Source organism: Alosa pseudoharengus, unplaced genomic scaffold (assembly GCF_046254945.1).
Source record: "Alosa pseudoharengus isolate Yale_2024_CS ecotype anadromous, Long Island Sound unplaced genomic scaffold, YU_APseudo_1.1 YU_APseudo_1.1_scf_23, whole genome shotgun sequence".
NCBI classification, from domain to species: Eukaryota; Metazoa; Chordata; class Actinopteri; order Clupeiformes; family Clupeidae; genus Alosa; species Alosa pseudoharengus.
Window position 1 is genome coordinate 4,730,703 of NW_027468685.1, and position 23,515 is coordinate 4,754,217.

Consider the following 23,515-nt stretch of genomic DNA (forward strand, 5'->3'; position numbering starts at 1 on the left):
GCCGACAGGTGCAAACGACGTGCAACTTATGACAACAGATCAAATCAACAAAACACGTGCAAATAGACAAAACACAACCAACTTAAGAAAACAACTTCATCTACATTTGACAACTAGTGCACATCATTTAGAAAAACGCACTGCAAATTCAGACAACATTTACCTTTCAAAAACGCACAACGAAATTCACATAACAACGGAAGTGTTACCGGAGGACACTTAAAAGTGATGAACACCTCTGAAAGGTGGCGAACGGGTGTGACAACAGCAGCTCCTGTTTAAAGAAATCTGGCTTGAAATGTAAGTATTTGGGTTTATCTTAAAATTTTGACACTGTCTGTACGTATATAGTTCGCCATTTATTCAGAGGTGTTCATCACTTTTAAGTGCCCCCCAGAAACACTTCCATTGTGTTTCTGAATTGCGTGCAGATCGTTTCTGAAATGTAGATGTTTTCTGAATTTGTAGCACATTTTCTAAATGATGTGCACGTGTTGTCAAATGAAGATGAAAATGTTTCCTTAAGTTGTTTGTTTTTTGTCTATTTGCACGTGTTTTGTTGATTTGCATCTGTTGTCATAAGTTGCACCTGTCGTTTGCACCTGTCGGCCTAACCGTAGGACAGAGATAATGAAAGAAGTAGACATGAGGTGTGTGTTTGTGTGTGTATAATATTTGTTGTGTATTTTGTGAGCATGAGAGAAATTTGGTAACAGATGCTTTTTGTGTATAACAGAGTATTATGCTTGTGTGAGTGTGTGAATGGTTGTGTGTGTGTGTGTATACGTGACTGAGTGGTGTGGTGTGGTGTGTGTGTGTGTGCTAAAAGAGAAGACAGAGTATAGGACAGAGAGATAATGAATGAAGTAGACATGAGTTGTGATGCGTATATGTAAATGTCTCATGTAGGTTTGGGAGCTGAAAATGTCGCTCACCTGCTGATGATCTGAGAGTCTGTCTCTGCTTCTGCACCTTCATCTTCCTCTCCTCTGCTCTTCTCTCTGCTTCATTCTTCTTCTCTTGTAGTTTTTTACAAATATTGCTGTCAAAGTCAAACTGATGGCCCCTGTTTCCTGCCACCATCTCCTCTATCTTGACCAGCAGCTCTGTCACCTGGCCACCATCACTCTTCTTATTGTCTACAACATGATACCTGTTCCCACATTTCTCTACAACCCACTGCCGAGCCTCTCCTCCACTCTCAATGTGCTGCTCAATGGCCGTGTCTCCCAGCCAGTCCCCTCTGGTGAACAGCACTATAGTGTGACTCCAGACACTCTCTCCCAGCAGGTCCATGTGTTGCTGCACTGCTCTTCTGTTCGTCTCTGTGAATGGCGTATCCACTCTAATGATCAGGAGTAGAGCATGGGGTCCTGGAGGACACAGAGACACACTGAGGACAATCTCTCCTTTATCCCGTTCAGGAGTTTCCTCTACAGTGTAGTTGCTCCACCATCCTGGTGCCTCCACTGAAGTGATGCGTCTCCCTGCTGTTTCTCCTTCTCTCTTCACACACTCAGCTGTTCTTCCTGAGGTGCTAAACTCCTCTCTGCCCAGGATGGTGTTTCCTGATGAACTCTTCCCCATCAGTCTGCCTCCCAGCAGCACAATCTTCATGTCAGAAAGATGTGGAACTCCACCTGGAAACAGAAAGCATGTAATTCTGTGAAACACACTGAAATTCCTCTCTATGATTTTGTCATAATAATAATGTGTGTGTGTGTGTGTGTGTGTGCATATATGATTATGTGTGTATGTGATTGTGTGTGTGTGTGTTGTCAGGACCTTGTCAGGCCTGAACCAACCCTGCCCCTTATCTGTCAGTGTTCCCATCTTCCAGCAGGTGGCTGTAGCCGTGCTGTGTGTGTGTGTGAGTGTGTGTGTGTGGTTGTTGTGTGTGTGTACATGATTATGTGTGTGTGGATGTCAGTATGTGTGTTTGTGATTGTGTGTGTGTGTATATGTATGTGATTGTTGTTGTTGGTGTGTGTGTGTGTGTGTATATATGTGATTGTTGTTGTTGTGTGCGTGTGTGTGTGTGTGTATATGTGATTGTTGTTGTTGTTGCTGTTGTTGTGTGTGTGTGTGTGATTGTTGTTCTTGTTGTTGTTGCTGTTGTTGTGTGTGTGTGTGCAGGGTTATGTGTGTGTGTATGTGGTTATTTTGTTGTGTGCGTCAGGGATGGAAATTAGGCTCCCGCCTCCCGCCAAATGCGGGTAGTTTTGTGCGCTGGCAGGTGAATTTGGTCACATTACCAGCCACTGTGGCGAGTAAATAAATAGAGCTAGCATAGGCTACCACAAATAGTCAGATCCGGTCTAATTTTCATACTTATTGACGGTTAAAAATAAGAAAGTGTCTGTAGGGATCATGTAGCATAACGTTACCACGCTATAAGGGTAAATTGCGCTGATTTCAAGTTCTACAACGACTACCAGTGAGCCGCCGCCCGCAGCATAGCCTATAGTCACTGGTGCAGTGCTTCACTTTTTGCCATTACCATTAAGAAACTGTCACTATGATTTTATGTGCCACTGCTAGCTTATTTCAGGATGACTGCATAAACAAATCTAGTGAGATCTGTGGATCTGCGTTGTATCTTCACAGACTAAGTCTCACGCGAATAGTTGTCTTTTGAAGTGGCCAGTAGCTATTTTAATCCGGCCCGGACATACTACTATTTAGACCTATGAGGCAAACAGGCGGACATCTCCACACCCATTCGTCGTGGTGGAATATCTCACAAACTTTTCATTCAAAAAATTATAAATCGCATATCAGAATAAACAGCAGAACTTTCCGAACACAAAGGTGTAAAGCGTTCCGTTATGCAATTAGCCGTTCCAGAGTAATCCGGTTTTGATATTGAAGCAAATGTCTACAAAGTCTCCAACTTTGGACTTTTGAAATACACGATAAGGCCAAATACAAAATAAATGTTAACAATATCACCTAGATAACTGTAAATATTAAAACCAGAGTTTTTCCAATGTAGTTTCACAAAATGCTAAGCATTAAGTTTCCTTAAGCTGAGCTGTGCATTTATTGTTCAGTGCATGATTTCATAACAGGCCAAATAGAAAATAAATGGAAAATTTTAAATATAGCCTTGATACCTGTAAATATTTAAATCAGATGATGTACAGTTAGATCAAGTTGAAGAGTCGATTATAAGATGCTCCAGAACTCAAACAAACGGAGTCTTAAAGGAGCCACACCCCTTTTATGACATGACACTATGGCATATGAATGTGGTTCTGTTGGCCTTTAGTTTTGTTGCTACTGTGCTTGGAGGACAACCGGTAGGTTTAGGGCAAAATTCAGCACATTTTAGTCGTATCGCAATAATGCCGATAACCCTGATAATTTTTGGTAGCCTACTATAATCATGATATCACATTTTCATGCCATTTCTCTAGTGGCTGGTAAAAAAGTTGAGTGGCTGGTAGATTTTGGAATCCACCAGCCACAGTGGCAGGTGGAAAAAATATTTAATTTCCATCCCTGGTGTGCGTGTGCGTGTGTGTGTGTGTGTGTGTTCTTACGAAGAAGACAGAGGATATAGGACAGTACGGTGGCCGACAGGTGCAAACGACGTGCAACATATGACAACAGATGCAAATCAACAAAACACGTGCAAATAGACAAAACACAACCAACTTAAGAAAAGAACTTCATCTTCATTTGACAACACGTGCACATCATTTAGAAAAATGCACTGCAAATTCAGACAACATTTACATTTCAAAAACGCACAACGAAATTCACATAACAACGGAAGTGTTACCGGGGGACACTTAAAAGTACCTCTGAAAGGTGGCGAACGGGTGTGACAACAGCAGCTCCTGTTTAAAGAAATCTGGCTTGAAATGTAAGTATTTGGGTTTATCTTAACATTTTTACACTGTCTGTACGTATGTAGTTCGCCATTTATTCAGAGGTGTTCATCACTTTTTAGTGCCCCCCGGAAACACTTCCATTGTGTTTCTGAATTGCGTGCAGCTCGTTTCTGAAATGTAGATGTTTTCTGAATTTGTAGCGCATTTTCTAAATGATGTGCACGTGTTGTCAAATGAAGATGAAAATGTTTTCTTAAGTTGTTTGTGTTTTGTCTATTAGCACGTGTTTTGTTGATTTGCATCTGTTGTCATCAGTTGCATGTCGTTTGTACCTGTAGGACAGAGATAATGAAAGAAGTAGACATGAGGTGTGTGTTTGTGTGTGTGTGTGTGTGTGTGTGTGTGTGTATGATATTTGTTGTGTATTTTGTGAGCATGAGAGAAATTTGGTAACAGATGCTTTTTGTGTATAGAGTATTATGCTTGTGTGAGTGTGTGAATGGTTGTGACTGAGTGGTATGGTGTGGTATGTGTGTGTGTATACGTGACTGAGTGGTGTGTGTGTGTGTGTGTGTGTGTGTGTGTGTGTGTGTATTGTAACGATTCTGTAGCTGGTTGAAAGTTATGTTTTATTTTCCAAGTAGTTAATTATAATTTTTTTTAAAGGGGTGCCAGGCAGCATAAGCTACCAACTTTCCAACACAAAATGTTACAGGAGCACACAGCGAAAGTGTCACAGTTATAACATTAACCCATGAGCCCCTTCAGTCAACAGTGAAATCAGAATTGGAGTACGGATGAGTACGCCGCCAGACCCGTTCATCCACCTCAAAGTCCAGATCTCTTCGCCGTTTATCATAATTCTGCTTCTGGCGAAGTTTGGCCTTGTACAAGTTCTTGGAGACCAGCTCCTGAAGCTCATTGATCTTTGCACATTTCTCATAGCTTGGATGAGATGGATGAATGTCCCTAGGTTGCAACGCGCTGTGTAAGGGGCCCTGTAACACACGGTTGAGATTCAGCTCAGCCGGAGTGACACCAGTAGACTCCTGGACAGCAGAGTTAATTGCAAACCGGAATTCAGGTAGGTAGACATCCCATCTTTTATGATTTAGACCAACATAGGAGGCAATCATAGTTTTTAACGTACGATTCACCCTCTCCGTCAAATTGGTTTGCGGGTGATACGCAGACGTAAACCTTTGATGGACACTCCAGCCTTTACAGGTCTCCTTCATGACTGTGGCTACAAACTGCGAGCCCTGATCTGATAAGAGGTACTCAGGTACCCCCCAGCGGGTCAGTATTTCATTCACCAGGGTCTTGCTGATGGTTTCACCGGTGGCTTGGCGCAAGGGGAAGAGCTCAACCCATCTGGAGAAATAGTCCACAAAAACGAGGAGATATTCATTCAGTCTGGAACTTCTGGGAAGTGGTCCCATGATGTCGACCCCGAGCATCTCCCACGGTCTGGAGGTGACAGTTTGTTGGAGCTTTCCACCAGCCTTCCGACCCTCTGGCTTGTACATCTGACAGGTCTGACAATTCTGTAGGTAAGTCTTAACATCCCGACTCATGTTTGGCCAATACACCACAGAATGTAGGCGGCGGTAGGTCTTGAATCTGCCTAGATGACCAGCTAGGGGATCATCATGGTAAGCCTGCAGTAACTGTGGCCGGAGCGATGCTGGCACATAGGCCTGATACAAAGTGCGATGAGGCAGCTCAAGGACTCTGTAGACCTTATCTTCCAGGATGGTCATTTTGGTGACAGCATCCTCCAAGATAGATTTATAAAGAGCCAGAACCTCTGGATCGTCCTGTTGGGCTTTCCACAGCACCTCGTTTGACACAGGAAACTCCATTATCTCTAACTGGGGCGTCTGGGCTCTAGTCTGGACCGTGGCACAGGTAGCCTGTAGACCCTCACCCTCTAGAGGAGCCCGGGATAACGACTCAGGAACAGAGTTATATTTTCCCTTTCAATACTCCACTGAGAAAGAGAACTCTTGCAATCGTAGAGCCCAGCGGTTGAGTCTTGAGCTTGGTTTACTAGTCTGAAAGACCCAGACCAAGGAGGCATGGTCGGTGACCACAGTAAAGTGACGACCCTCCAGGTAGTATCGCCAACGCTCCAAGGCCCAAACCACGGCAAGACATTCCAGCTCGGTTGCAGAGTAGTTCCTTTCAGCGGAATTAAGGGAACGGCTTGCAAAAGCCAGCACTTCTTCCTTCCCAAGTCCTGTTCTCTGGGTAAGCACTGCGCCCAAGCCCACCTCACTTGCATCAGTATAGACTATGTTACATATAGGATGGCAGCAAATGCAGGCATGGAGTCATGGATACGTTTCAATCATTTATCTGTAAACCCATTCAAAATAAATGTACAGTTCACCATATCACAGTCATTTTTGCCTAGGTCTTAAACAAAAAGTTTCACATTCAAATCACCCCAAAACAGGTTAACATTACCACAGTAGCATGGTGATTCCATGTTCGCGTGTAATCAAGAAGAACCAATCACAAAGCATGCTGAGATGATCACTAGTCATTAAACTGTATCTGAACTCGTTGACCTGTTCATGAACTCTTTTCTATGTTCTAAACTCTGCTCTCCATGCAGACAAAGCATGAGAGAATGAAACATTGATAATATCTTTACCACTGTATAGTACAATTCTTATGTTATTGCAATGCACTTAATCAAACAAATAGATGACCTTATGACAAAATAAAATACAGAATCATATAAATAAAACAAAACAATATAGAAATAAAATGTAAATGTAGGCTCATCACACCTTCCCCCTTAAAGGGAAAATTTTTATCCCATAGATAAAAATTTTCAGACAGGTCTATCATACTTTTAACATTTTAACATCGAGATAGACAATCAGCAATAACATTATCTTTACCCTTAATATGCTTTATCACAATGTCATACTCTTGCAAAATTAAACTCCAGTTTAACAATCTTCTGTTTTTGTTCCTCATCTTACTCAAAAACACTAACGGATTATGATCAGTATAAACAATAAGGGGTTTCTGACCCGTACATAAGTAAACATCAAAATGTTGTAGTGCTAGAATCAAAGCTAATAGCTCTTTTTCAATGGTTGAATAATTTCTTTGATGCCTGTTGAACTTTTTAGAAAAATAGGCAACAGGATGTTCAACATGATCATTCGCATCTTGTTGCAGTAACACAGCACCTGCGGCGTCATCGCTAGCATCTACAGCCACTGAAAATGGTTTACTAAAATCAGGAGACTGGAGTACAGGGTAATGACATAACATGGATTTAAGTTTGTCAAATGCCTTTTGGCAGGATTCGTTCCAGACAAAATTCTCTCTTTTCTTAAGCAAATTTGTCAGGGGACATCAGCAAAGTTCTTGCAGAACTTGCGGTAATACCCCACCATTCCCAAGAATCGCCTCAAAGCTTTCTTACTGGTGGGAACAGAAAAGGCCAATACAGCCTGGATCTTAGCATCAACTGGAAATACCTGACCTTGACCAATAACATGTCCTAGATATGTTACATGAGCACATCCAAATTCACTCTTAGCCAAGTTAACTGTTAGGTTGGCCTCTGACAATTTTTCAAACAGTCTGCCAACATCCTTGAGATGACTTTCCCAAGTCTCATTCCCAGTCACCAAATCATCAATGTAAGCACTAGTGTTGGGCAAATCTTTGATCACTGAATGAATCATTCTTTGGAACGTGGCTGGTGAATTTTTCATTCCAAATGGTAGAACCATATATTCGTACAGCCCAGAAGGTGTAACAAAAGCAGATATTTCTCTACCTCGTTCAGTTAATGGAACACACCAATAACCTTTTAACAAATCGATCTTAGTGAGGAACTTTGACTGTCCCACTTTGTCAATACAATCATCCACCCTTGGGATTGGAAAAGCATCAGTCTTGCTAACACCGTTGACTTTTCTATAGTCTGTACAAAATCTTGTACTGCCATCAGGCTTTGGTACAAGCACACACGGGGAGCTCCAATTGGAGTGTGATGGCTGAATGATGTTGTTCTTTAACATGTAAGCCACTTCTTCCTCAGCTAGCTTACATTTCTCAGGACTCATCCTATATGGATGTTGTTTGATTGGTTGAGCATCACTTACATCAACATCATGGACTGCGACATAGGTTCTCTTAGGAACATCAGGAAACAAATCAGGAAACAAATCTTGATGCTGAAGCACCAAGTCCATCATTTGAGCTTGTTGCCAAGGCTCTAAATGTGACATTTTCCCATCAAGGTTCTGCAAAATCTCAGAATTGGACAACTTACAGGAAATTATTTCAGGTTTGATGGAGGGTTCCTCCTCCTGACAATCATCATCAACAGAACTTTCATCCTGGCTAACAACTGAGACCATCTGTACAGACCTATCATGGTAGGGTTTCAACATGTTGATGTGACACAACTGTCTTGCCTTTCTCCTATCTGGAGTTGTCACAATGTAATTGAGGTCATTAACCTTGGAATGGATCTCATAAGGTCCATGAAATCTAGCTTGCAGTGGATTGGACTGCAGTGGGAACAAAACAAGCACTCTCTCTCCTGGCTTAAATGTTCTTACCCTAGCCTTGCGGTCATACCAAGTTTTCATCTTCCCTTGAGTAGCCTCAAGATTCTCCTTGGCTAGTGCACAGGCTCCATTAAGTCTCTCTTTGAAATTAAGGACATAATCCAACAGATTAACATGAGTGTCTTTGTTAGTCCACTGCTCACCCAGCAGGGCTAACGGTCCTCTTACCTGGTGTCCAAAAACCAGCTCAAAAGGGCTGAAGCCCAGAGACTCTTGGATTGACTCTCTAGCCGCAAACAACAACAAATGAACACCTTCATCCCAGTCCTTCTCATTCTCAAAGCAGTATGTCCGAATCATTGTTTTCAGAGTGGAATGAAATCTTTCTAAGGCACCTTGGCTCTCAGGATGATATGCACTTGAAGTGATCTGCTTAATTCCCAACTGGTAAATAACCTGCTGGAATAATCCTGAGGTGAAATTACTACCTTGATCGGATTGGATCTCCTTAGGCAGACCAAACAAAGTGAAAAACTTTATCAAGGCCCTAGAAACGGTAGCTGCTTTGATGTTTCTAAGCGGAATTGCTTCAGGGAACCTCGTTGAAGCACACATGATAGTCACCATGTACTCATTTCCAGTTCTCGTTCTAGGTAAAGGACCTACACAATCCACAGTAACCCTTGAGAAAGGCTCACCAAAGGCTGGGATAGGTTTCAGTGGTGCCACAGGAGGGTCTAACTGGTGTTTACCCACCACCTGACAAGTGTGGCATGTGCGACAGAAGTTTGCAACATCTTTGCGCAAACCTGGCCAGAAGAATTGCTTCATGATCTTGTTAACAGTCTTGTTAACACCAAGATGACCCCCTAGAGGTAAGCTATGTGCCATGGTAAGTATGTCCTTCCTATAAACTTTAGGTACAACAACTTGATTGATGACTGCCCAATCTTCATTGGCAGGAATATCAGGGGGACGCCATTTTCGCATCAAAACCCCATCTTTCAGGTAAAAACCAACTGGCACTTTAACAATTTCGTCACCAGGGAGAGCTTTTTCTCTCAAGTCAACAATCTCAGGATCACTGCTTTGCTCAGTGATTAATTGCTTTCTTGACAAAGACAAACCGTCAGACACATGCAAATCGTTCCCAACCTCTTGTGGCGAACTACTAACATCTTGATCCAAGACTGGTCCAAGAAAAGTATCTGACAGCTCATCAAAACATGAACTCTTACCAGAGCCACTATCTAACCCATGACCTGAATGATCAAGGTCATGATTCAACAACGTGCTAGATTGCACAGAGTCCTCCTCTTCTTGGGCCTTTTTGGCCATAGCTCGAGTCACTGCACATGAAGGGAAAATCTCAGAATCTAATTTAGATTCATCTTCAGTGATCGGCTGTGAAGTCAACTGAACGGAGGGGATGACTTTTCCACCAGCGAGGTCATTGCCGAGTAAAAGAGAAATACCTTTCACAGGGAGGCTGGACATAAGCCCCACTTTAACTTGTCCTGTAACTAAGTCTGACTTCAGAAATACGGAGTGCAGAGGTACCGATAAAATTCTCCCCTCAATACCCTGAACAAGAGTGAAGTCACCTATCGCAGTGTCTTCACTTACAGAGGAGGGCAATGCCTCTTTCAACAAAAGCGATTGGGAAGCCCCAGTATCGCGAAGAATTCGAATGGGTTGAGAAGTAGAATTTTCACTTGGAGAAACAAATCCCTCTGACACGAAAGGAAGGAACTCTTCCCTCAGAAGATCAGACGACTCAGCCTTTTTAGCATCATAAGGACAAAATGATTCACTTGAACCAAACTCAATAGGCATTTCTGTGACAGACTTCACCAAAGCATTAGGTGAGGCCCCCTTTTCTCTCTTTCTCTGAAGAATTAGGCACTCCGACAAGACATGACCTGGTTTCTTGCAATAATGACACGTAGGACCCGTAGACACCTCCTTCTTGGTGTCACTAAACTTATTCCTAACATCAACACCCTTGCCTTTAACCTCGGTGGTCTGGGCTAAATTAGGTTTACCACCACTCTTCTTAAGTGGATATGGCCTATCATGAGACCCAAACTTAGACTTGTGAGTGAGTGAATACTCATCTGCTAACTTAGCAGCCTCATGTAGTGTGGACGCGTCTTTCTCATCCAGGTAAGACTTAATATCATCCTTAACACACCGCTAAAATTCTTCAACCAACATCAAGTCTTTCAATTTCTTGAAATCAGCATTGACGGCTCTAGATGTACACCAACGCTCAAAGTACACCTCCTTATCATGAGCAAATTCAACATATGTTTGACTATCAATCTTTCTGAGACTCCTAAATTTCTGTCTGTAAGCTTCCGGAACTAATTCATAAGCTGACAAAATGGCTTGCTTAACCACATCATATTTGGAAGCGTCATCAACAGACAAAGCTGAATAAGCTTGTTGAGCTTTTCCTTTTATAACACTTTGCAGCATCAAAGACCAATACTCAATGGGCCATTTCAAACTCTCAGCCACTTTTTCAAAATGCTGGAAATATTTGTCAACCTCCAGCTCATCAAAAGGAGGAACTAACCTCACTTCTCTGCTAGCACTGAATTTGGTTGTATTTAATGGATCTGCTTTTCCTAGCTTTGCTAACTCAAGTTGTTTATCTATTTTTTCTCTTTCCAGCTCTATTCTTTGTCTTTCAATAAGCATTCTTTCCTTTTCCATTCGTTCTTGTCTTTCTCTTTCTCTATCCTCTCTGTCTCTTTCCAATTTCAATTTATCCAGTTCAAACTGTCTTTCTTTTTCTCTTTCATCAGCACGTTCTTTTTCTCTTTCTCTCTCCAACTGAATCAGTCGTATTTTTAACTCTATGTCTGAGCCACTTTTAGGTTGAGGCTCCACATCAGAATCTTCAAATTGAGCTAAGTCTTCACTTGTAAAAACGCCCTCATCATGATAATGTTGTGCTATCACCTTTGCAATCTTTTCTTTTCGGTAGCTTGCATTCAAATCAGCTAATTTTAGCGACTTAGCAACTTCTAATAAGTCAGTTTTTCTCAATTGCTGCAGACCCTTAACAGTAGGTGATTCCAAAAACTCTTTTACTGCTGCTGCCATGATTATGACAAAAAAAAAATCACTTAGATTCAATAAATGCTAACTTAATGTAAATGCAAATGACTCGTCAAAATAGGATGTCAAAATGGTAAATATCCCGGACGATTAGCCCCCAATTTTGTTACATATAGGATGGCAGCAAATGCAGGCATGGAGTCATGGATACGTTTCAATCATTTATCTGTAAACCCATTCAAAATAAATGTACAGTTCACCATATCACAGTCATTTTTGCCTAGGTCTTAAACAAAAAGTTTCACATTCAAATCACCCCAAAACAGGTTAACATTACCACAGTAGCATGGTGATTCATCTCACTGTCCTTTAGGCATGGCCATCTCAGCTAGCCTACCGCACACGCACGCACGCAGTGTCTCTGTCACTGTCCCAAAAGTTCGACGGTGCAAAAGTCCTGGAAAACATCCAAACGATATGGCATCCATTCCCGAGAAAGTCCACGAGATATGTGCCACGGAAGGGATCCAAAAGTGAGACGATATAAGGTCCGATTATGTCCTTCGCGATAACGGAGTGCATCCGAAGCTTGCGTGTCATTCCACCAAAGTAACGTTCGTCCAGAATGTTCTCCTCCCAGAATTCGCGCGCTATCGCGTGTAATCAAGAAGAACCAATCACAAAGCATGCTGAGATGATCACTAGTCATTAAACTGTATCTGAACTCGTTGACCTGTTCATGAACTCTTTTCTATGTTCTAAACTCTGCTCTCCATGCAGACAAAGCATGAGAGAATGAAACATTGATAATATCTTTACCACTGTATAGTACAATTCTTATGTTATTGCAATGCACTTAATCAAACAAATAGATGACCTTATGACAAAATAAAATACAGAATCATATAAATAAAACAAAACAATATAGAAATAAAATGTAAATGTAGGCTCATCACAACTATAAACGGGAAATTGAAGTTAGGATGGCCCAATACTGGAGGACATACCAGGTGCTGTTTGAGCTCCTCAAAAGCCCGCTGACACTCCTGGGTCCACCGAAACTTGACCCCTTTTCGCTTCAATGCATTGAGTGGCACAGCAATCTGGGAGAAATTGGGGACGAACCGGTGATACCACCCTGCCATCCCGACAAATCTCTGAAGAGACTTAAGAGTGGTAGGAACTGGGAACTCTTGCACAGCTTTGATTTTTTCCGGATCTGCCTGGATTCCTTTAGCTGATACAAGGTGTCCCAGAAATGTCAGACTCTTTCGGCAGAACTGGCTTTTTTCATGTTCACCGTCAGGCCAGCTTTTCTGAGGGCATCAAGAACCTGCTGGATGTCCTGGAGGTGTTGCTGGACGTCTCTGGAATAAATAATGATGTCGTCCAGGTACATGAAGCAGATTTTTCCTTTAAGGTCAGCCAAGACTGTCTCCATTAAACGTTGGAAGGAGGCTGGAGCATTCCGCAGATCAAATGGCATGACCTTAAAGTGGAATTGGCCTTCTCGACATACAAAAGCAGTTTTCAGCCGACACGCCTCCGCCATCTCCACTTGCCAATAGCCACTGTTTAGGTCAAGGGTGGAGAAGATGGTGGCTCCTGCTAAGGATTCAAGTATTTCGTGGATAGTGGGGAGTGGGTAGGCATCTGGGAGAGTGATAGAATTCAGGCGCCTATAGTCAACGCAAAATTGAGGCTTGCCCACTTTACGTGGTATAATAACAACTGGAGCAGCATAGGGTGAAGATGAAGGTTCAATAATGTCGTTGTCCAACATGTCTTGGACCAATCCCTTGACAACAGTTTGTTTTGCTGGAGAAAGCCTGTAGGGTTTTTGCTTGATGGGCATTTCATGGGTGAGAAGAATTTTGTGCTGTAGCACCATGGTTCGCCCTAGCCTAGTGGTACACACATCTTCATTAGTCCAGAGCAGGTTGTACAACAGGTTTTTCCCAGCCGGGTTGAGCTGTGCTTGATCAATCACTTCCTCCAATGTGTCCTCTTGCTGCCACTGAGCCGACACGGCAGATGGCGGCACTGCTGAAAAGAAGGCGAAGGTAACAGAGGCTAAACCTTTGACTGGCTGCGACATAAAGTTAAACTTCTCTTGGGGTCTTGAAGGGAACCAGTATTGCTGTTCCAGGACATTGATTTGTATGCCACTACGAGATAAGAAGTCAAGGCCTAATACCATGGGGAAAGCAAGAGACTGAGCAGGTAAGACAACACAAGGCAGAACGCATGAATGGCCGGAGACACCGAGGGTAAGTTCAATCCAACCTAATGGTTGCTTTGCAGATCCATCGGCCAAGAACAATGGCCCATTCAGCCATGGATTTAGCATTGTAGAGGTTCTGAGTTCTTTCCACAGGCGCTCGTTCATCAGTGAGAAAGAAGCTCCAGAATCCAAAGTGGCTGTTCCACTCCAGGTTCCTATGGTCAGAGGCACTGTAAGCTGTCGAGGAACCTTCAATGAACCGTGAGTGAAGAGCATTGGTTCAGAGGCGGAGCAGCAGAGATCACTGTTGTCCAAGTCAGCATGCGTGACCAGAGAGAACTGCGGGTCTGATGACGGTCCGGGTTGATGGAGGTGTACTGGAGGCTTCCCTGGTTTGTAGCCTTTTTGGGTAGGGTGCTTTGAGCAGTTGCCTGGAGGATGGCCAACCTCTTTGCATTTCCAGCAGAACACAGTAGGCTCCTTTGGAGGTGGTGCTTCTTGTCTCACATTTTCTGATTTAGGGGTTGACTTAAATGCAGGCTTTTGACGATGTTCAAACTTCTCTTTATCCTTCTCCAGCTGCTGTCCAAGTCGTACAAGGGCACCTACTGTGCTGACTCTTCCTCTCAACTGGCTAGCCATGTGGGGGTGGATGTTCTTTAGAATCAGCTTAATGACTTCTTCCCCAATGCCAGCCTTCCACTTGCGGCAGAGAGCATGATAACTGTACAGAAAGTCCCGGATTGACTCACGCTCACCTTGGAGTCGGGTTCGCACTCGATCTTCCAACTCCTCCTGATAGTCCTCCGCCAAGAAAGCAGTAACAAACTGGGCTTCAAACTCTGACCACTTACTGACTGTATGCCTTGCAACGTCCCACCAGTCTCGTGCCGTGCCATGCAGAACATTACCCATGGTGGCCAGAAGCTCCTCATCACTGAGTGGGCGTAGGGTAAGAAAATCCCTGCACCTCTCAAGATACAGCAGAGGATCAGAACTGTTGCCCTTCTTGCCAAACGAGGGGAACTCCATTTTAAATGGGCATTTTAGCAGTGCGTCTATTTGGCTCACCGGCCTGAACAGAGAGGGTGGAACTATGCAGATAAGGACGGCTGGGTTGAGATGGAGTTGTGACGACCTTCTCCAAAGACGCCACCTGCATAGGTGAGGCAGGGTAGAGGTCCCACTGTCTGAACAGCTGGTTTCAGGGGCGTGGCCTAAGGTGGACATCAGGGAGGTAAGATGGAGTGATTGCTGTTTTACAGAGACCACCTCTGTAACAAGGGAGTCCAGTCGCTTAGTGCAGTCGCTTAGTGGTGTGCATGACTTCTCTTTGCAGGTTGTCCAAAGTTAAATCAAATGGTGTAAAAGCTGAATTGATATCACTGAGGACTTCAGAGTGGTGTTTTTGCAGGCGCCACTGTAAAGCATCCATCACCTGGGTTTGAACATAATTCAGATCAGACTGCAGGACACTGAGGATGTTCTTACGCACTTCATCACATTGGGCTACAATCCGATTCTCCACTGTAGGGCTGGGCGATATGGCTGAAAACTGCATCACGATATAAGTATTTCATATCAGTCGATATCGATAATTATTGATTTTAAAAAAAAAATCTATTTCAGATAAGGACCTGAAGGATAAAAAGTTCAATTTAAACACTTTTATTTTAAACTTAACCTTCCTCTGATTTTAAATCACCTCAGTTAAGTAAACAGGGAAAAGAAATAGCAACACAATCATGAAAAACACTCAAATAAATAAATGTGCACACAAGTCTGAATGAAAAGCAGCACTGGTTGAAGCCTGGAAATATTGTAAACAAAGCAGCTTAATTTGCTAGTTTATCATAGTCTACTGGTTAGACTGTTCAGTTTCCCCACGTGTGTTTAAGTTTCAAATGAATACCTTTTCTTCTTGGGACAGGCCCGTTTGAGTCTTGGAAAGTAGCCTACTTTTCCATTTGCATCGGGATTGAGATGATTAGAATTTAGCAGTCAATTTGAATGCAACAGTTTTTAACAAATTCGTGCAGCTTGCTAATAATACTAACCAGATTTAATAGCAATTTAGCCAGTAGTCTTGCACGATTGTGAATGTTTGGATTACGTGCATGCTGAGGGATGCGCCTGTTGGGAGGGAGAGAGAGAGAGAGAGTGTGTGTGTGTGCACGGAGCAACGACTCATTGAGAGTCTGTGTTGAGGTAGGCCTACTTCTATCGCCTAATCTGGTAGAGTTGCACATAGCTACAATGCAAGATATATTTAGCCTATTTATTTATTTATTTATAGGTGTGTGTTGCTTTAATTATCGAATGTTCTATCGAACGTATTTTTTATTGATATCGATTACATGTTTATTGCAATACATATCGCTATCGTTTTATCGCCCAGCCCTACTCCACTGTATACAGCCGTTGTGTTAAGGCATCCATTTTAATTTTTTGTTCTTCATGAGAGACCTGAATTCTATGAAGGAGGAGCATGGAGGAATCCTGCTGTGCTTGTTGGAGTGCAGTCACTCGTTCCAGTAAAGACAGTTCCCTGGAACACACAGAGGAACCCTCCTGCTGAACTGGTTGCTCAGGTTCCAGCATGGCATCTTCAAAGTCTCCAGCATCGCTGTCAGATTCAACAGTGGTAAGCCTAGCCTGGGCTTGTGCATCATTGGTTGGTTGTCCACTATAAGGTTGCTGGTGGCCATGCTTACTCTGGTCCTCATCTATGCTATGGTCTGCAAACAGGGACATAGTGCCTTCCATGCGTGTTTATTTGTAGTATATGATTTGACGTTATGAGTTTAAAAAGGGTAGCAAGGGATTGCTTTTGTCGAGTTCTTTTGTTTTTATTCTCTTAATTTAATTGTGAGCTTTTGGTCTTAGTAGGGTAGTCTAATTCCCTGTCCTTTGTCCCATCTGGGGTGCCATTTTCTGTAACGATTCTGTAGCTGGTTGAAAGTTATGTTTTATTTTCCAAGTAGTTAATTATTATTTTTTTTAAAGGGGTGCCAGGCAGCATAAGCTACCAACTTTCCAACACAAAATGTTACAGGAGCACACAGCGAAAGTGTCACAGTTATAACATTAACCCATGAGCCCCTTCAGTCAACAGTGAAATCAGAATCAAATTAAATAAAATTGTCTGGCCCTCACCAGAAGCACCACAAGATCCACATGCTCATAAACATCAAAAATCAACATGAATTCATACACTACAGTTGAAACAGCACATCAATGACAGATAACAGGAAAACCCCAATGTTCAAATGTCCTTTTGAGTTTTGGCCCATTTAGTACTCCGTAGTTCAACAAAACAATACCATAGTTTGTGAGTTCATCGGCAGTAAATATAACAAAACACTTAGTCAGACGTCACTTTTTTGAGTTCAGTTTTGGAAACGGGGATGATTGTTCATTCAAAAAGGATGGTCAAAAAATATATATATATATGAGTCTTTCGGAGTAACGGGGAAACGTGGGCATTAGTCAGTGTTCCAGGTGCGATGTGTGCGTTGGTGTGTGCGTAGCGGGACTTTGGAAACACTGCTCCAGCGGTAATGTCACCGCCGGAGTTACCTTCGGATATGCAGTCCTCTCGGTATGTGGCTGGTTGTGGACTACAGCCCCAGGAAAAGGTGCGCAGGCCGCTCCGTAGGCAACCGGACTCAGGCAGGAAGACAGCGGTCCTCGGAGGAGTGAACGTCGCAGCTCCGCGGTAAGTTTAAATTCCAGATATTCCGTCAGCGAGGGAATCTCCACTTAAAGCCGGCACGGACTTGACAGCGTAGGCTCACGAAGAGACGCGTTTTTAGCAGTTGCTATGCTTTAGTTTGCTTTTCTTTGTCGTAGTTGTGTGTGTTGATTGCACTTTTCTAGGACTCAAAAGAAACGGATTATAGTGTTTGCTGTAGGCTACGTTCTCACTCTCTCTCTCGCTCTCCCATTGCCTGCGTCCAACTATCTTTTAACTCTGCCGTGGCACTGACTTAATTACAATAACCGCCCCCACCTGGACTGACGATTGCAATTGTTAATGGGTAACTCGCAGCTGAGCACAGGAGAGACGGGGGGCCGTCACAGTATACGTGACTGAGTGGTGTGTGTGTGTGTGTGTGTGTGTGTGTACTGTATGTGGGTTCACACACACAAGAGAAGACAGAGAGTATAGGACAGAGAGATAATGAATGAAGTAGACATGAGTTGTGATGCGTATATTTAAATGTCTCATGTCTAGGTTTGGGAGCTGAAAATGTCTCTCACCTGCTGCTGATCTGAGAGTCTGTCTCTGCTTCTGCACCTTCATCTTCCTCTCCTCTGCTCTTCTCTCTGCTTCATTCTTCTTCTCTTGTAATTTTTTACAAATATTGCTGTCAAAGTCAAACTGATGGCCCCTGTTTCCTGCCACCATCTCCTCTATCTTGACCAGCAGCTCTGTCACCTGGCCACCATCACTCTTCTTATTGTCTACAACATGATACCTGTTCCCACATTTCTCTACAACCCACTGCAGAGCCTCTCCTCCACTCTTAATGTGCTGCTCAATGGTCGTGTCTCCCAGCCAGACCCCTCTGGTGAACAGCACTATAGTGTGACTCCAGACTCTCTCCCCCAGCAGCTCCATGTGTTCCTGCACTGCTCTTCTGTTTGTCTCTGTGAATGACGTACTAACTCTAATGATCAGGAGTAGAGCATGGGGTCCTGGAGGACACAGAGACACACTGAGGACAATCTCTCCTTTATCACGTTCAGGAGTTTCCTCTACAGTGTAGTTGGTCCACCATCCTGGTGCCTCCACTACAGTGATGTGTCTCCCTGCTGTTTCTCCTTCTCTCTTCACACACTCAGCTGTTCTTCCTGAGGTGCCAAACTGCTCTCTGCCCAGGATGCTGTTTCCTGATGAACTCTTCCCCTGCCGTCTACCTCCCAGCAGCACAATGTTCATGTCAGAAAGATGTGGAACTCCACCTGGAAACACAAAGCATGTAATTCTGTGAAACACACTGAAAATCATCTCTATGCTTTTGTCATCCTAATTATGTGTGTGCATGTGTGTGTGTTTATGTGGTTTTTGTGTGTGTGTACGTGATTGTCGTGTGTATGTGTGTGTGTGTGTGTGTGTGTGTGTATGTGGTTGTTGTTGTTTTGTGTGTGTGTGTGTGTTTGTGTTTCTGTTGTGTCTCATGTACGTTTGACAACTAATTTCTCACCTGCTGATGATCTGAGAGTCTCTCTCTGCTTCTGCACCTCCATCTTCCTCTTCCTCAGTACAGTCACAATCTAATCTTCTTCTTCCTCTTCCTCAGTACAGTCACAATCTCATGCCTGATTTCAAAGTAATTGCAGAGTATGCACTTTTGCAAAACATGTTTTCTACACCTTGCAAAATAATTTTACTTGACGGGTGAGTTCATAACACATTCATAGCAGCTGTCATCAACTGCACATAAAGCATTCATGACTGTTTCATGAGCCATGACTCAACATTCATACCAAACCTTTCATGAATGTGGAAGACAGAACGACGACAACTTGTCAAAACTAGATGTACCGCAGATCGGTACAAAATATGACCGCTGCCCAGTCCAGCACATTTTTTCCACAAAAATAAATCACGCTGAAAGGCCTATATGATTCTAACTGTCTCACTAAATTGCATTATCCACACTCAATTCTCACTGGTATCTGCTAGACAACAAGTACCAAAACATGATTAGTTCATAGATTTCACATGTAAAATTAATTTTATACAACCCCACATCCATCTTGCCTGTTCATAATTCTGAGAAATTCTTGAATTGTGTGCATGTGTGCATGTACATGTTTATGTTATGTGTGTGTGTGTGTGTGTGTGCGTGCTTCTGTGTGTGCCTGCGTATGTGCTTGTGCATGCATGCGTACACATGTCTACTGTGTGAGTATGTGTCATACGTATGATTACTGTGAATGTATGTGTGTGCGTGTGTATCTTTTTGTGCACATGTGTGCACATGAAATGGGTTAACATGACCCCTGGAGGCAAACATACGGAAAAAAATGGTCATCCTAGGCCCTACATTTCTCAAGATATTCACTGAGAACTGTGCCTGCCCTACCCTCCTTTTAGGGGGTCCAGTCCAACGGGGGGGCTACAGATCAAAACGAAAAACGATGGTTCCGTGCTATCCATGTAGGGTTACATGCCCACCAAGTTTCGTGTACCCCGGTCTTTCAGTGTCCCGGGAATCCTTGACGGAAATTTGGGCATGCGAAAAAAAAAAAAAATCCCGTATTTGTGTAACTTACAGTAGGTTGGACATTCCCAGTAAGTAGCAAAAGATGAGAAATCATCTGCAAAGGTTACATCATAAAACAAATACATTTTTATGAAACAAAAATTATTTGCTTGACCATGTTCTGTCGTTTTGGCACTGGAGTAGCCCACTGACTCAGATGTGACATGATCAGGTAAGAGGTTTGGACCAAAAACAGCAATGCTGCTTTGCGACTTTGGACTTTTATTTTGACAAGTTCTCGTCGTTCTGTCTTCCACATTCATGAAAGGTTTGGTATGAATGTTGAGTCGTGTCTCACGAAACAGTCATGAATGCTTTATGTGCAGTTTATGACAGCTGCTATGAATGTGTTATGAACTCACCCGTCAAGTAAAGTGTTACCAATAATTTTATCCACAAAATGAGAAATTAATCCAGGCTTTCTTTTGTTTTAGTGCATGTGTTGGCCTGTTTATGTTTTTTAATTTCAAAATGTCTAATTTTATGATTTAGCCATGAACAATCCATCATACAAATTAGGCTACATTCAGTCAACAATTCAGCATCCCATAAACTTCAGCTTGTCTTTTATTGTATCATACTCACTCAATCATGAAATCTACTTCCTGGTAATTCATTCCAGGCATTGATAAACCTTTAAAAAGTCATCTCTTCCTCAGATTAATATATTTAGAATTTTCATTTTTCATTTTCACAGAGGGAGACAGAGCTAAGATCATAAATCAGGTTATCTGATGGTATGTTGTCTTACTTGATTTTTGGAGAGCGTTGATCTTCAGTCACAGGAGGTCAGTTCTGTTGTGGTGATCTGCAGGAAGACCAATATTAACATCAGTCTGTGATCAGGAAACAGACCAAAGCCCCAACATGTCTGTGCTTCTGGCAGCACCTGTCTGTGATTACTGTCTTTTGCATCTGCTCTCATCCTGAATAATATTAATATCAATAACGTTATCCATAATTCCAGATATGTTTCACCTTCATCTCCATATTCCACATATACCAAATGTGTTTGTTTTTATATGTCTGTTTCTGTTGTAAACATATGAATAGTCCTGATGTGAATACCAAATAAAACAGAAAGGAGGACACGCTTAATCAAATATAATCTGTAGCTGTACTATTTAATGGTTTCTATCAAAATTGGTGGAAACTATAACCGAGAGCAAAATGACGAGGAATATAGTCGGAACTGAGAGATCATTTCATATGATTCAGTTTAATTTCATAAAGAACCAAAAGGTCATTCAGAGAATGTACAAAGGTAACAGTCGATATTTGACAAAGACTATAGTTGATTCCTCCATGTCTTTGATTGCAACCTATATATGTCTAGACATACTTTTGTCTTAGAATTATTGACAACTAGGATTGTACATAAGCACATGTTGTTATGTGTGCATTTATGTAGGCTACTACTTCCAAACTGTAAATAGTTGACAAAGTAGACCATACAAATAGCCTACTTCAGAGGATAATTGGAATATAAGACATTGTATGCAACTGGTACAGGTTATAGATAGGGAACCACTATTCACAACCACCCATCAAGTCAAAATCTTGTGCAAAACTAAAGTTACAAACTTCCTCTACAACCAACTTTGGTCTGTGACTTGACAGGGCATAGGATACAAGCTAACATTTTGAGAGTAGCTTACTGAAAAAGATCAGCGTCTGCAGCGTATTTTTTATCATTTGTTATTTTTTTTTTTAGGCTTTTCATTAAAAGATGTTGATACTGGATAGGGCTGTAAAGATATATGCATACCGAAAACAGTCAAAATCTCGTATCACGATTCCAGAAGACAGAACCCCCTGAGCCTTGAGTTGAATCCGCTTAAACATCGCATTGGTTCTTCCTTGTCCCATTCTCCAGCTCTTTCATGAAAATAGTATCAATAGTTTCTGTGTAAACCTGCACACAGAGACAGACAAACAGAACAACTGCACTGAAAAACTGACCCTGATGTTGATCTTCATGTGTGTGAGTCATCGTCAACTAAACAGAATCACACACAAACCCAAAGCAACAAATACCTATCTATTGCCAGATTGAATACATGCACTGCATTTTGAACAGTTTGTTGCAAAATGTAAAGCTCATGAGAACAAATAATGTGAATGAGTTACTAGAAGATAAAACAATTGTTCAAGGGCAAGGCTATCTCAAAAGAGCAGGATTTTTTGAATGTCATAATGTGCATGCCAATAGGCCATATGTCAGATTGATATCAAATTGATCGAGAGAGTAAGTGATTGAAGATCTGAGCCGATGGGTTAAGATTGGCTTGATTGGATTGGATTCTTTCATAGACCAAATGAATGTGCTTTACATAAAAAACTGAATTGAAATGATGGTCAAAGTTATGGTAGCCTTTAAATAAAGCCAGACCAGACTTTCCCACCTGACATTAGAATGAACTTTCCCCACTAAAGCTACATGTAATTGTGCATGTCTTAGGCTATTACCTTTATAAAAGGTTGCTTTTATATTATGCAACATGACAACGTGAAGACAGGCTCCAGACAATGCAGATTTGCACTCCACTAGGGCCTACTATAGGACGGATTCAGATTTGGACAAATCAGCCATAAGATACAGTACATAGCCCACAGAAATAGAAACCTTAATCGAGAGATTAAAACATTTGTCAAATGTAATCTTAATCACGATAGGTTCATAGCAAATGATCTCAAAGTAGAGGGGAAAGGAAATCATGATCGGCACCGCCGCCCAGCCCACATGTTGACGCACAAGGATTCATATTTAGAGGAAAGCAGTGTTATAATCCTGTGCCCAATAGAAATCAAAAACTTTACACAACTTAAAAAGTATTGTTAAACTTATGAAAGTCAACGAAAAACAACAGAATTTAATAACTTACGATGGCTGCAACATTTTGTGTAGCTCCTTCAACAACAGTAAGTCAAAGTGGACTACAAACTTTCACGTAAGCACATTACCTGTAGCGTGACACTGACACTGAACCAGTTGAACCACTTCTACAACAGGTTTGACTGCCCTGCTCCAGCTCCAATGGGAGTGGTCTGTCTGTCCACCCCCGGCTGACTCAGGCACTGCTCTGTTTGCGTGACTGCCCTACCCCCACCTTCCAGCCTCCCAGCCTCTCCAGCTCTGCATCCCGGTGACACCCAACGACCTAAGCCACCATCACCTCACGCCCTGCCCCCGCCTGACGTCTCCTTGCCTGTGCCTGTGGAGGCGTCCACGACTCTGGCAGCCTTGACAGGGACATCAAGGAGGTGGTCATCCCCCAGCCCCATCCCCCACCACCACACCCCCTCAATACCAGTGCAACACTCACCTCCACCATCACAGGCTATCGTACCCCCACCATCACTGGATATTGCACCCCTCCCCCACATGGCGATCACGAACAATGAGGCGACAATGACCTCAGTCAACAGCCATCAGACACACAGATCCCAGATGCACCCCTCCCCCTCTCCTCCCCTTACACCCCCCATCATCACAGCAAATCAAGTGAGAGCTAAACTAAAGAAACTGCACACGAATAAGGCAGCGGAGCCTGACAG

General features: G+C 42.7%; 1 protein-coding gene across 4 annotated transcripts in view; it reads right to left on the bottom strand.

Moving 5' to 3' along the window:
- Positions 1-22,931, bottom strand: part of LOC143140340 (GTPase IMAP family member 8-like) — a 40,634-nt gene extending 17,703 nt beyond the window's left edge. Inside the window, exons 1-7 of one of the 4 annotated variants that reach the window (XM_076301150.1) lie at positions 22,843-22,931; positions 21,726-21,872; positions 20,709-20,765; positions 20,543-20,591; positions 18,893-19,007; positions 17,946-18,650; positions 936-1,640 (exon numbers count right to left, since the gene is read on the bottom strand). In XM_076301150.1, the coding sequence (XP_076157265.1) occupies positions 936-1,640; positions 17,946-18,650; positions 18,893-18,935 (1,453 nt within the window). In that variant the 5' untranslated portion in view covers positions 18,936-19,007; positions 20,543-20,591; positions 20,709-20,765; positions 21,726-21,872; positions 22,843-22,931. The remainder of the gene's footprint in view (positions 1-935; positions 1,641-17,945; positions 18,651-18,892; positions 19,008-20,542; positions 20,592-20,708; positions 20,766-21,725; positions 21,873-22,842) is intronic. The other 3 variants (XM_076301148.1, XM_076301151.1, XM_076301152.1) reach the window with 3 other exon arrangements.
- Between the last annotated feature and the right edge of the window lie 584 nt (positions 22,932-23,515).